The 15,510-nt window shown below is 42.1% G+C and overlaps 1 protein-coding gene across 3 annotated transcripts in view; it reads left to right on the plus strand.

The window, feature by feature from the left end:
• LARP7 (La ribonucleoprotein domain family member 7) overlaps window positions 1-15,510 on the plus strand; it is a 230,746-nt gene that overhangs the window by 161,651 nt on the left and 53,585 nt on the right. For all 3 annotated transcript variants that reach the window (XM_029596294.1, XM_029596283.1, XM_029596304.1), the window contains one exon: window positions 7,829-7,967. In XM_029596294.1, the coding sequence (XP_029452154.1) occupies window positions 7,829-7,967 (139 nt within the window). The remainder of the gene's footprint in view (window positions 1-7,828; window positions 7,968-15,510) is intronic.

A 15,510-nucleotide genomic window follows, 5' to 3' on the forward strand; every position in this document is an offset into this window, starting at 1 on the left:
ACACACTCTCTCCAACTGGCTAGCAGATTGCATAGAGTTCTGCTATGAAAAAGCAGGCCTTCCTCTCCAAAGGTGAGTAAAGGTGCATTCAGTAAGAGCAATGTCAACCTCAGTAGCACACTATCGTTCAGTGCCAGTTCTTGACATATGTAAAGCTGCAACATGGAGTTCTCTTCACACTTTTGCAGCTTATTACTGTTTAGACAAAGAAGGACGACAAGATTCAGCCTACGGACAATCTGTCTTAAAGAACTTGTTTCCAGTATAACCCCAACTCCTTCTACATCCAACTGACTGTGATTTTCAGCTGCCTCATTTTCACCAATACTTCAGTGTTCCTTCACTACAAAATGACTCAGCCTCTAGCTTGCTAATCACCCATATGTGAGGACTAGCATCCTGCTTGTCCTGGGATAAAGCAAAATTGCTTACCTTGTAATAGGTGTTATCCCAGGACAGCAGGATGTAGTCCTCACGAAACCCACCCGCCACCCCGCGGAGTTGGGTCAGATACGTTTTATTATTTTATTTTTTGCTAAAGCTTATTGCTACATATGAGACTGAAGGGAGACCCCTGTGGCTGAGAATATCATGGCATGCTGGGCATGCTCAGTGGGCTCAGAGTGCCAGTCAAAAGTTTCCCGCAATAGGGCTCCATCAATGACGTCACCCATATGTGAGGACTGCATCCTGCTGTCCTGGGATAATACCTATTACAAGGTAAGCAATTTTGCTATCAGTCCAGACAGCTGGGATGTACCCAAGCTTTTCCTAAGTAGGGTGGGACCGCGAGAGCCCCGCTCGAAGGACACTGGCCCCGAAAGTGTCAGCCTCCGAATCCTGGATGTCCAATCTGTAGTGCCTGGAAAAAGTGTGCAGAGACTTCCAGGTAGCTGCCCTGCAGATCTCCTGTGGGGAGACCAGCTGATATTCTGCCCATGAGACCGCCTGCGCCCTGGTGGATTGAGCTTTTAGTCCATCCGGAACTGGCTGATCATTGCATATATATATGCTGACGAAATAGCCTCCTTCAGCCAATGAGCGATAGTAGATTTGGATGCCTTCTGACCTCTCTTTGGACCATGCCACAGCACAAACAGGTGACACCCGGAAACCATTGGTAGCCTCCAAATAGAGCAACAAAGCCCTGCGAACATTCAGCCGCCTCAGCTCCTTCACATGAGGATCCTTCAGTTTTGTGTCCAAAAAGGCAGAAAGCTCCACGGACTGGTTCAGATGAAAGGCTGATACCACCTTAGGTAAAAATCATGGAACTGTGCGCAGCGAAACTCCGGAATCAGAGATGTGGAGGAAAGGATCCCTGCAGGATAAGGCCTGAAGCTCCAATACCCTCCTGGTAGAGCAAATAGCCACCAAAAAACCACCTTCAGCATGAGATCTTTCAAAGTGGCTTTCTTCAGCGGCTCAAAAGGGACTTCGCACAATACTCGGAGCAACAAGTTTAGATTACACGAGGGGCAGAGACTGCGAGTCGGTGGGCACAAGTGTTTGACTCCTCTGATTAAGCGCACCACATCCGGATGAGTCACCAGGGAAGAACCCTGGATAAGGGCCCCTCAGACATCCCAGAGCCGAAATCTGAGCCTTCAGGGAATTGTAAGACAGTCCTTTGTCGAGACCATCCTCAGAAAGGAAAGAACAAGGGCCACCGACACTCATCGAGGATGTACACCATGAGGTTGACATCAGGACTCGAAGATCTTCCAGACACGAGTGTACACTTGTGATGTTGATTATTTCCGAGCCCGCAGCAGGGTAGATATAACCGCCTCCAGGTAACCCTTCTTCTTTAACTACCTCCTTTCAAAAGCCAAGCCGCAAGACAAAAGCGATCCGCCTGATCAAAAAATATAGGGCCTGGCGCAGGAGATTGGGAAGATGGCCCAGCCGCAGGGGCCCGTCCAAAGCCAGAATCACGAGGTCAGCGAATAATGGTCGTCTGAGCCACTCGGGTGCCACCAGAATCACTCGTCCCAGGTGAAGCTCTATCCACCAGATTGCCCACTAGCGGCCAAGGAGGAAACACGTAGAGGAGAACGTCGACCAGCCAAGAGACCACCAGCGCATCAACTCCCTCCGCACCATAATCCCTTCTGCGACTGAAGAAGCGCAGAGCTTTGGTATTGGCATGGGTCGCCATCAGGTCCACATGAGGTTTGCCCCATTTGCGACAGATCAGATGCATGGCCGTTTTGGACAGCTCCCATTCTCCTGGGTCTAGCTGCTGTCGGCTGAGGAAGTCTACTTGAATGTTGGTCGATCCTGCTATGTGAGAAGCTGCCAACATCTCTAGATTCTGTTCCACCCAGAACAATAGCATCGCCGCTTCGAGAACCACGGGACGACTCTTGGTTCCTCCTTGTCTGTTGATATAGGCCACGGTTGTCGCATTGTCCGACAACACCCTGACCGCCTGATTGCGCAGTAGGGGTTGGAAGCTCTCCAGCGCTCGTTGAACAGCCCACGTCTCTAGGCGATTGATGACTGTCGCCTCCGGCCCTGAACCGCTCGAGACTGACACACTGCCCCCCCAGCCAACAGGCTGGCATCGGTCGACACCACCATCCACCAGGATATCTCCAGATTCACCCCACACTCCAGATGGTCGTGGACAAGCCACCATGATAGGCTGGGCCTGGCGGTGACTGTAAGTAGCAGCGGAAGATGGAAAGGTTCCGACAGCAGATTCCAGCGGGCCAGCAATGCAGCTTGCATAGGATCAACTCCACAGGACTAACTCCAAGGTAGATGCCATGGAACCAAAAACCTGTAAATAATCCCAGACTCTGGGCACCAAGGCCCACTGCAAACTCCTGACTTGGCCTTGCAGTTTGCGAATCTGGTCTCCGGAGAGAAAAACCTTCCCTACTCTGGTATCGAAGTGCGCTCCCAAAAGTTCCAGGACTTGGGAAGGGATTAAATGGCTCTTGGCGTGGTTGACTACCTAGCCCAGGGATCTCAGGCAACGTAACACTACATCCACTGCCTGGGAGCATAGAACTTCCGACTTTGCTCGGATAAGCCAATCATCCAGATCGGGATGCACCAGAATCCCCTCCTTCCTGAGAGCCGCTGCTACCACCACAATGACCGTGGCAAGGTTGAAAGGTAGAGCACAGAACTGGTAATGTTGCCCCAGGATCATGAATCTGAGGAACCTCTGATGGTCCAGTCAGATCCTGATATGGAGATAGTCTTCCGTCATGTCCAGGGATGCCAGATATTCGCCCTTCTGGACCTCTGCAATGACAGAAAGGAGCGTCTCCATTCAGAGGCGGGACAACTTGAGAATCATGTTCATGTTCTTCAAATCCAAGATGGGGCGGAAGGATCCTTCCTTCTTTGGGACGACAAAGTAAATGAAGTGACGCCCCTTCCCATGCTCTGACTGGGGGACAGGAACAATGGCTCCCAGGGAACGAAGTTGACAGAGAGTCCCACGGACTACGAATTCTTTTTCTGAAGACCCGCAAGGGGACACCAGAAACAGGTCCCTGAGTGGCCGAGAAAATTCTAACGCGTAGCCGTGCTCTATCACACTGAGAACCCACCGGTCTAATGTAACTTTGACCCACTCCTGGAGAAAAAGGGAAAGGCGGCCCCCTATGACGAGGTCCGTGGAGTGGGTTGGCCGCAACTCATTGTGCAGACTTTGCCCCGCTGGGCCTTGTCCCGCACCGTCACGGGCCATTCAGCGGCCATGATACAACTGCGACCAAGGCTGGAACCTCCCTCAGGTTTGCCTCTGGCCCGAGGTGGGGGCCCTGTTCTGACGAAACCGCCTTTGGCCACGAAATCGGGAGCGGGCAGAAGAAAAGGGCCTCTGTCCTCTCGGCTTATGGACCTTGTTCTCCCTCAAATTTTTGATCAGTTGCTAGAGGTCCTCCCCGAAAAGGAGTATGCCTTTGAAGGGCAGTGCCCCCAGCTGAGCCTTGGAGGAATCATCTGCTGACCAATTTCAAAGCCAGAGCAGCCTGCGCGTGGATACCGCAGAGACCATGATACGCGAGGAAGTGCGAAGCAGATCATAAACCACAATATACTGTTATATAATGTACAATATATATATATATATATATATATATAACATACACAATATACTGTTAAAACAACTGATTCAAATCAGCTTAACTGACACCACCCTACAACGGTTCTCTTCCTATTTATCTGACAGAACCTACCAAGTTTTAATCAATAACAACCCTTCCAAAAAGATCAACCTCAACACTGGAGTTCCCCAGGGATCAGCATTATCCGCCACCCTATTTAACATATACCTTCTCCCCATCTGCCAATGACTAAAAGATAATGGAATCACCCACTTCCTCTACGCCGACATTCAACTTCTAATTCCCATCCAAAATTCGATTGACAACACCTACAAGAAAATCTCAACTCTACTTATCTCAATTAAACATCTCCTAAATTCTCTGAAGCTCATAATCAACTTAGACAAAACTGAAATAATACTCATGGACAAAAAACCCAATCCAACTCTGCCACCCCTGCCTTTACTTGACAAATAAATGAACTCTATACTCCCCATCACCCACACCAGGAACCTTGGAATTATCATCGATAAAGAACTTTCATTTAAGAACCACATATCAAATAAAACTAAAGAACGATATCACAGACTCCTAACCCTAAGACACTTAAAACCGTCTCTTAATCCTTATGATTTCAGAACGGTCTTACAACTACTCATTTTCTCCACTTTCGACTACTGCAACTCCTTACTAATTGGAATACCTTATTCAAACCTCAAACCACTCCAGATTCTGCAGAACTCAGCAGCCAGAGTTCTGACAGGAACAAAAAGAAATCACATAACGCCCATATTGATCTCACTTCATTGGCTCCCAATTAAAGCACGCATCGAACACAAATCAATGACCATCATTCATAAAATTCTAAACAGTGATCATCAAGGACTAAATGGCTTAAACATAACCCCCCAGAATCCTCAAAGAAACCTACGTTCAAACAACTCAGGATGCTTAAACGTCCCCCGCCCCCCCCCATCAGAGATGCGCATCTAACAACAAGAGAGAGATCCTTTTCCATTGCCTCCCCTAAATTTTGGAACTCCCTACCTAAAGATCTGAGAACCCAACCCAACCTCAAAACGTTTAAAAAAGACCTAAAAACATTGCTGTTTCGCAAATTCTACACTGACCTCCATACTTCTGAACATCCTAACTCCCAATAGAACTTTCATCCAAAAACCTCAAAATAACTTCTCTCCAACCAGAACAAACAATCCCTCCTCCTCCCACATGATACTTTCTGGACTTGAAATGTTTAACCTCTGTTTAATATGTACATTGTTATACTTTTTCCACAATTGTTAAGAGAGTTACAATTTAAATTTTGTAAACCATTATGATGGCTTTACCGAATGACGGTATATAAAACACAACAAATAAATAAATAAATAAATAGAGCTGTGCCACCACAGCTTCCAAGCGTTCATCCTGTTTCGCCTCCGAGGGATCAAGATCCTTGGCACTTTGCAGCTGCTGCACCCAGCATAGGCCTGCTCGGAGCATATAACTGCTACACACCGCAGTACGAATGCCTAGGGCAGAGTCATCAAATATCCTCTTGAGATAACCCTCCAGTTTACAATCCTGGAGGTCCTTCAAAGCCGCTGCTCCTGCTACAGGGATAGTCGTGCGCTTGGTGACTGCCGTGACAGACGCATCCACCTTCGGGAGCCTCAGGAAGTCCAAGACATCCTCCGGCAGGGGATATAGTTTGTCCATCGCCCTGCTGACCTTGAGGCCTGTCTCCGGAGTATCCCACTCCCAGAGCATAATCTGTCGGAGCATGGCATGCAGGGGAAAAGTCATAGCGGGCCCACGCAAGCCCGCGAGAACAGGATCCACCTTATCTGGGCCTGGTGTATAGAGAGATAGTTATATTATAAGAGTGTTTAGCATGTTTGTTTATTGTGATAAAAGGCAGCATGTTTGAGATTCGGGCTGGGGGGAATGGGGTGTGAAACAAAAGGTATTTAGGATGGTCTAGGGCTGTCTTTCATATGTTCCTATTCTTTCTTTTTCACATGCAATTTAAAGGCTTAAATTCGCCCCTGAAGCGACAGCTGTTATTTAGAGAAGCTAGGAATATGTATGCTTCTATTTTTTTTGTACAGGAAACACACTTAAAAAAACAGGATGAGAAATTAGTGCATTCCCTGTACATACCCAGATCAGTCCAGACTCCTGGGTTTTGCCTCTCTTCTAGCAGTTGGAGACAAAATTTCACAGGCACCACCTTATAACCTGGTATGCTACCTGCTAGTCCCCAGTATTTCTCTGTCTCCAGCAGATGGAGGTGGTTCTGGTGTCTTGTGAGTAGGTCTGGTAGGGTCCCACCCTAAAGGGACAGCTTGGATATATCCCATGTGTCTGGAATGATCTGGGTGGATGAAGAGGAAGGAGAAATTTGTTTTACCTGATAATTCCCTTTCCTTGAATCTTCCTCAGATTCTTAAGATATAGAAAGTGGGTTGGATCCACAGTTCAGAGGCTGTTAGTATCAGATGGCATCAGTAGCTTCTCATGTTGTTTCCCCCTGGTTGGGGGACTTCAAGTTGCTTGTTCTCCCTTGGAAACCCTTGGTTAGTGGGGGTGCAGGGAGAGATTGAATTATTTTCTTAAACTTGTTACTTTAAATACTGGCAGGCTGAGATCAGCACGAGACCCTATAAGAAATGTCAGCATAGGTGTTGTCTGCTTTTGCTGGTAGGGGAGTATAAACCAGTGCACCTGGACTGGTCTAGCTGGCCTCAAGGAAAGGAAATTAGCAGGTAGGACTAAATTTCCTATTTTTTCAGATAATCAGGTAGTCATTAAGATTGTTTCTGGAACTAGAATTTGTACACGGTGAGATGACTATTATAAGTTGGGAATATTATATCATTGAATTGGGTTTATATTAAATCTTAGGACCTTTTCTTCATTGAGTAGTAAGTGAAGGGATGTGAAATATTGCTGTGCATTATAGAAAAACTTTGTTAGGTTTTCCCAAATTTTTTTTTTCATTGTGGAACACACTCCCAGTTAGAAAATTTATACAAATGGTCTTTCCTCACTTTAGGTAGACTCTCAGATAGTAAAAAGCTGAGTGACAGCGCACAGCATTCCCAAAACCATCTTTTAAGCATCTATCTGTCCTTTAAACAGAATATGCTGGATATCAGATGCTCAGTGAATGCATAACCTTGGTACACCATTGTATTACTTCCACGGAAGTTCATATGTCAGATCTGGTTCTTTTACATGTCAGCATTGCCATTATACAATCTACTGAATTCTTTTGTGAACTGTTCAGCATTATACCTTACCATACACTGAATACTAATTTACAGTTTCATTTCACTTCATAGCATAAAAGATATGCACATACAGGGGGCAATTTTCAAACTCTTCACATTGGCACAAAGCCCAGGACTTCTTGCATGCAGGCTTTGCACCAATGTCGAAGCGAAAAGTACATGCATATTTTTGCTTTGAAAATTGCTGCGGGTACAAGGTCCAAACAGTCACTTGCACCTGCTTTTGTGCGGGTAGATTTAACCTACATCCCTTTTTCAATCTGAACTCCTTCTCTCAATGTGGATGAATGTAGCAACTCAAACCGCACTGAAGGAGAGCAGTTTGTAAACAGTGTATTAACACAAGTAAAATGCTTGAAAATTATCCTACAGTATTGTTGATTGAATCATTAAAGCAGTTTTGTGTGTCTTTTTTGGGGTGGGCTTTTTTCTTTTCTTTTATTTATTTATTTTTTTTTTAAGAGCTTTCTGCAGAAGAGGAGAAAGACGGAGAGAAGACAGAAGAAACATCCATGTCCAAATCTAAAAGGAAGCATAAGAAAAAACACAAAGAGAGACACAAGGTGGGAGAGGAGGTTATTCCCTTGCGGGTACTATCAAAGTAAGTTACAGCATGACTCACTGTACTAAATTTTGAAGATGTCTAGGGTTGTCATAATGTAAATACATATCAGGATTTTTTGCAGAAGGTTTTAGATAATTTAGGTAAATGGCCAGACAACTAGCAGATGATATTTTAATGTAGATTAGTATAAATTAATGCATTTGGATTACAAGAATAGATGGCAATATAATTTGAATAAGTGCAATAATTGCTGACTATAACTGAGAAAAATACTTAGGTATATTATGGGCCAATATTCAAAGGCATTTAGCAACATTTTGAATATTGAACCACTTATCCAGCTGAAATTTAGCCTGATAAAAAAAGGGGTGTTCCGAGAACAGGATAAAGTTATCCAGCTAACTAGCTACTTTTCAACTATATCTGGCTAATTTAACCAGATTTTAAGCCTGCCTGAGAAATTTAATTGTGGATATTCAGTGGGAGAAGTTATCTGGCTAACTTTAGTTAGATAACTTGTCTGCTAGTCGTCTTATGAATATGGTCCTCTTAATTGACTCAAACATTTAAGGCGATTGGTTTGTGGGATAAAGAATAAACTTTTTTCATTATTGTTGAATTGCCTACAGATACAAAGTATACTTTTCAGGAAGAGCTATTGGGTGTATGTCTTTGAATCAGCTAGGCAGAATTGCTTCTTGAGATTTACAGAGAATGTTTAAAACAAGATTGAGCCTCAGAAGCCCTCCTATATAGGTGAACAGTAGCACCTTACTCAAAGTATGGACTTGCTAACTTTATGACTCAGCATTTTTAAATACAAGTCTTTGGTAAACTTTTCTTTATAGTTACAACCACCTTGTCCTAAGTTTGAGCAAAACTGCATCTTAGCTTGTATAAAACCATATTAGGTGTAACAGCTTTCAAAACTTTTACATGTGCAAATTCTTGAGAATATATATTCCTTTAAACTGAATTATTGTAGTATCTTTAGCAGCTTTTTTAATAGTAGTAATGCCCTTTTATGTCCAAGAATTTCTTCTGCACACCAAGTCAGATAATCAGAACTGTGTAATTTTATTTTGGCATATAAAGCAAACTGTATAGTTTTTTTACAAAACAATTGCGTACAAAGAGCTTACAGATTGCTGATACCTGGGGCAACTAGAAATAGTGACTTTCCCATGGTCAGAAAAAGTGTCAGTGGGGAGGATTTGAGCCTAGGTCCCAGCCTACAACATTGAAAAGGCAGTAAGATTTACTTCACTTTGGGCAGTTTTTATTTGCATGTGCAGTAGTATACATTTACAGAAAAGATTTGTTTATTAGAAATAGAAATTATCCAACTTCAGGAAAAGGTGTGATGAAAATAAGCCTGATAAACCAAATTCAGACATTATCACATACAAGTCTTAGTCCATACAGAATGAGTGGACCTATTTATAAAAAAAATTGATTTTAATTGTGACATGGTTTTCATAAAGAACAATTTTCACAGGATCCCAGAATACAAAATAGCATGCATACATGCTGAACATGTGATATAGCCATATCTAGGGAACATTTTCTCTCCCTTTGAGATTTCCTTTTAAAAGGTGAAAAACTGGACTATGCTGAAAAGGCCTAGAAAGCATGCTCTATTCCTTATGACTGACTTTAGCCATGTTTGCATAAAAGAAATATCCTCTTGAGTTTGAGAGATGTGTATGTAATGTCTGTGTTACTTAGTGCCATTGGGATGCAGAGAACTATACTACATGTTTCACTAGTTAGTGTCCCTACTTCCTAGAACCAAGCACGCAAAGTGACTGGCTCAGGCTTACAGGTGAAGTGATGATGATCTGTGCGAGCGCCATACATTCCATCACCATTGCTAAAGTGCAATTCCAGCTTTCATAAAACAGAGTGGCACATTAGCAACAGTAGTGGCCTTTAGGCTACTGCCAAACACTGTTCGCCTTTTCATGTAGCTTTCCAAGCAGTAGCCCCTAGGCATTGGACTTGGATACATATCCAAGTCTTTAGTTCCTATTACTGGTTTGTGGTTGTGGTATTTCCTTGGATAAAATACTGATTTTTTTTTCTCTATGGAAAAGAGCATTTTGATTATTGCCCACCCTGTATGCGGGTTAAAATAACCCAGGTCAACATCCTGTGGATTTTTATTTGCATACTGCAGAGGCGTTCATAGGGGAGGGAGAAGATTGGAGGGTGGAACTATACCTGTAGTTTAAATTATAAATGATTACATGCATAGTTTTGTGCCAACAAAATGCTTTCAGAGAAAACAGACACAAATGTTTACCTTGGGCAATAATCAAAGCAAAACAACTGCACTATGTTTCCTTTGATTATTGGTGCAATCCCCGCAGGTACAAGTACCCAGAGTTTGCGCCAAAGGCACCCAGTTTTAATTGTCCTCAGGGAGAATAATTTTGTAAGGGACTTCTGTGGATAAAATAGTGCTTTACCTATAAAAATAGCTCTTTTCAAAATTGCCTGCCTGATATGCATGTAAAACAAGGTGTAGAGGCGATCCAGGGAGCAGAATCACGGCAAGATTTAGATTTATGCACATACTTTTCAATTTTGAATAGTATGCACTTAAACATTTTCTTGGAAGAACTCACACAGGTTAGCAGATGTAACTTGTATTGGGAGTTTTGCCAGGCTAATGCTCAAAGCAAACTTACGCATGTAAATTTGCTTTGAAAATTGGTGTAATTTGTGAATGTAACAGCCCACAAATATATGTTACAAAATCCCCCCCCCCCCCCCCCCAAATGAGCAAATGACAAAAAGGTATACCACAAGCACTTGTATACTAGCAAACAAATCTTCCTACAGGCTAGAAAGAGAAATATTTCACTACATGTGTTTGGGAGAGAAATGATCTTTAAACTCTGTACAATGCTGCATACATCAAGTAGCGCTATAGAAGTGTTAAATAGTAGTAAACTATATGATGCCATCAACATAAATTCCTTGTAAACTCCTACAGGGGAATTCACCCTTGGTTGTAGAGCTCAGGGGAGCTGCAGATTTTCAAAACAAAAAATGTGAGGGATGTGAGTGATAAGAACACAGCTCTTTCTGGTGTCCCAATGGATCCGCCTTTGCTTTTTAAAGTGAAGGGGGGGAAGGATGCTTTAATTAAATGGAACATCTCAGTCCTGATTGTAAAGTTGTCATCAGTTGTCTGAGCAAGATTCACCGCCGCCATAACATGAAAGCACTTATATTCTTTCTATTTATGTATAGTCAGTGTCCCATATTAAAGCAAAGTTTTAGGAAAGCTAAACTCAGGTCTTCTGCTGTGCCTTTGCCAAATCAATAAGGCACTTGCCAGCTACATGCGGGGACATGGATAATGCATTAACTCTCATGAAAACATGTTGAAACCAGAGGAGTTCAAATATTGTGATTTAGGATCATGATGATAAACTGCCTGGGCAAGATTTTCCTTATCCATCAGGCTGAAAAGATATTTTCCAGATACCAAAATGGAAAAGTCTCAGAGTCCTTTAAAATGAACAAAAAATTCAGATTGAAGCAGTTCAATGAATTATCTGATACAAGAGGGCTAGATCTGTTAAATGAACAACTTGAATGCTTCTAAACTAAAGGCCTTTTAATTATACACTGGAACCCACTTTAATGCCTAGAAACAGGCTTGCTCAGACAATAGGAGTTTTATTTCATTAAAGAAGAGTAGACATTTCTAAGCACAGAGCTGTAATTCCTAATTGAAATATTCACCAAGAATAAAATGAAACAACACTTCACTGAAGGCAATAGGACACAGGTCCATTATCATCTATTAACCAGATAGACTCGAGGATCCTACTACTGGGAATGAACAGCAGGGAATGGATCTACTGTATACTTCCAAGTGACCCAGACTGGCCACTGTTAGAGAGAGGATGCTGGGCTCAATGGGATAATTTGTCTGACTCAGCATGACACTTATGTTCTGATAGCATCCTTTTATTGCAGTTCCCTTCTTAAGGACAGCAAATTGGTCTGAAATGTGCAATCTGTCTTACTTGGGAGGACTAGTATTAACACTTCATACTTTTGAAAATTAACAGACTTTTAAACTTGCAGCTAAAGACCTACATAATTTAGAGCCCCTTTTTTCATTCTGATTTTTAAACCATTCTTGAGGTGATGAGTAGATAAAAAGTTTTTAATCTACTCTATTATGAATCTGTGTAAATGAGATTTCTGCTGTGCTGATTTTTATAAGTACCCCTGGCAGGCATCATACTGATACAAGATAACAGCTGACAGATTATACACTTAGAAAATAATTTTTTTAAATGAATGGCTATAATAACATTTCTGTACAAATAAGAGGAATAAATCTAGGACAAGAAAGGAGACCAGAAGAGGGCGCAGTAAAACCTAGGAACTGAAAAGTTGATGCATTGAAGCCACAATTTAACCCTCAGTACTGTGCACAAATTTTACTCCTGATACAGCAGGGAGTTTGCAAACAAAAAATGTGCTCACAACAATATGTGTAAATGTTAGCACCTTCTCATGCAAATCTCATGTTAAATGATTTCATTAGCTATTACCCCGATGTAGAGAGGTACTCTGGCTTAACTTGTGTTTTCTTAGCCCTGTAAACTTAATTCCAAATCGGAGGTGGAGTAAAATTTACAGTGTTAGTATATGGGCAGAAGCTTGAGTTCTGGTGCCAGGACCTGCACTGGGATTAATACACACAAAAGAAGATTGGTATGCATAAATCTTCCCTTCGTCTCCTATCCATATGTTTTTAAAATGCCCTCACAGGACAAGCAAGGGACAAGCCGCTCCTGGTTCCGCAGCCTATCTGGGGCAGCCAGTGAGCAAGTGGTGGAGGGAGTCTGCAATCCCAGGAGATCAGATACTTTTGGGGGAAAAGGGCAACACCTCCCCAGATCCTTGGAAGCAGAGCTATGGGGATTGCAAACCCCCACCCCACCCCTGGCTTCCAGCTGTGCCCTGTGCTGCTATGTTTTTCCCTCTCCAGCTGAAGATTTATGCAAACAAATCAGATACCTGATGATTTGTGCTTGTTTGTACATAAATTTCTTCCCCCCTCCTCCTGAGTTAAAATGTATACTTCGGCCCATGCAAAAGCCTGAGCAGATCTATGCACTTTTTAAACTTCCAATGCATTAGCATACCATTTTGCTTACTACATCGGGAGTCAAATTTGTTTTAGCATATAGGTTAAGAAACTGTGCATTGAATTTCAGCACAGTCTTAACACGCAGTTTAATACATCGGCCCCCTACCTTGAAAACCCTTCTGAAAAAAATTATAAATTCTGTACATCCACAGGTAAAATGTTTAGATTTTCTGGCCAGAAGCCATGCTGAGAAAAGAGGATGCACCAATACTTTAACATGGAAGCACTTACTAATTTCAGTGCACACAGAAAGTGCTTTCATGTTAAAGTAGAAGGGGTCCATTCACACCAGAAAAATCCAGAGTAGTACTGTTTATCCATTATGCAAGAGCAAAAACAGGAACCATCCCACATGATTAGTTTACAGTGCTTTAAGAACAGGTACAGTGTTGTGGGAGGCAAATTACATGTGGATAGAAACCTTTCATCCAAAGAGCTTACTGGGTGACTTGCTTATAGAAGAGGATACTGGCATGTGAGTCTCTAGATTATACAGCATTGCATTACAACCACATTGCCAAGTTACCTTTCACATTTAAGTAAATATGTATCTAACTTTGTTTATATGTGAGTGTGCACACATAAGTGGTTTGGGCTATAAAAGAGGGAATATAACAAATATATTAAAATTTTGTCTCAAGTGTGTATATATACACACATGAGACATATTTTGTCTATTGAAATTTGTTATAGCATGCCACATGAATTAAGATTTTTCAACTTCATTATGTTACTGTATTATATGAGACTGCTGAGCTTTTCTACTCCATCCCTGGACTGCATGAGCATGATCTGAGGTTTAGGATTCTTCTGCTCCTAGAACAGGGAAGCACTTATTGTCTATAGATACAGAAAGTACCTCCATGTTAAAGAAACAGGAGCTCCACAAATGCAGCTCCTGCTGTCACCTCCATTCCTGCAAAGACAGATAAGACCAGTGCCACTATTAGCAAAATTATTTATAAGGGAAACACTATAAAAACAAGATTTTACCATTGTTTATTGCACATTTCAGACACTCTCATATTTCCATGGAGGTTTCTGTACTTTAGGGATTAATGGGTTCACCACAGCTGAATCACGGAAGCACTTACTTGTTTTAAGTAGCAGGTACTCCCATGTCAAAGCAGCAAGACTCCCCTCATATCACCAATCTGTGTGCAGTGCCTGTCTCAAATAAATAGTTGATTGTACTGATGATGCAGTGGTTATATGACGTACACCTACTGAACTGTAATAGTATTCTAATCAAAAAGTACATTTCTAGCTGATACTCATTTTGTGTACTAGAAGTATGAAAGCCTGAACTGACCATGCTGGATTTGAAGCTTGAGATCCAGAAGAAAGAAAACAGGATACACCAATACTATAACATTAGAGCACTTAATGTTTTGATGTATGCAGTAAGCACCCCAATGTTAAAGTAGAGGGGTGTCCTTCCAGTCCAAGACATTCTGCAGCAGTGCTCCTATTCATACAGTAGAAAAGTGCAGCAATAAAAGCACAAACTGAACCTCACAGCCTACACCTCCCACTTCTATTTTCCCCCACACTTACACACTCAAAAAGCAGTAAGTGCACACTGAGTCAGGATTTAGTGCTAACAGGTATCTGCATGATCTGCGGGTGTTACTACAGTAATAAGATTATAATAATTTTAAAGTGACATCTTTGGACAAGGTATTACCCCACTTGTCACAGATGCATAAATGACCTATTTAAGATGGATATCTGTACATAAGTTGCTTTTTCTTACAAAGTGGAAGCAAATGAAAAAATCAGTGGATTGCTAAAAGTATAACATTGTTTATATAGTTCACTTGTGCATTTGTGTGGCTATATGTACCAACACAGTATAGAAAATACATCCTAGTTCCATGTCTCAATGGTTTAGCTATAAAGGGTTAAATACCAAACTAAAATGTATAGGATTTCACATTGCAAGTGTTAACAAATGTGTCACCAAATCTTAAATAAAGAAGAACCCTCATGTGAACTGGTGCTATGTCCCAGGCCACAACATTGCCGTGTGGAAGATCTAGATTCATCAGACCTGGTTGGATCTGCCATGCCACGAACATAGCGTGTTGGGGGGGGGGGAGAGGCAGGAAATAGGCAACTTCCATCACTAGCTAATAAGTGTCACTGATAATGTACCTAAGAGGATGCCCCCTGCAGCCTTTGGCTTGGTGAGGGTTTCTGGAATCATTCAAGCATGTTGCCTAGAAGAGGGAAGGAGCAAAGGGCAAAAAAGCTATTGAATGAAAGCATCATATACCTACTTGGGCCCTTCTTTAATACTTTTTTCCTTTCTTGCCAATTGAGAAAAGATATATTGAAATTAGTCCACTTAATATTTCCTTTCCTAGTTCAAAGTAATACTGCAATTAAGTG

The sequence above is a fragment of the Rhinatrema bivittatum genome, chromosome 1 (assembly GCF_901001135.1).
Source record: "Rhinatrema bivittatum chromosome 1, aRhiBiv1.1, whole genome shotgun sequence".
NCBI classification, from domain to species: Eukaryota; Metazoa; Chordata; class Amphibia; order Gymnophiona; family Rhinatrematidae; genus Rhinatrema; species Rhinatrema bivittatum.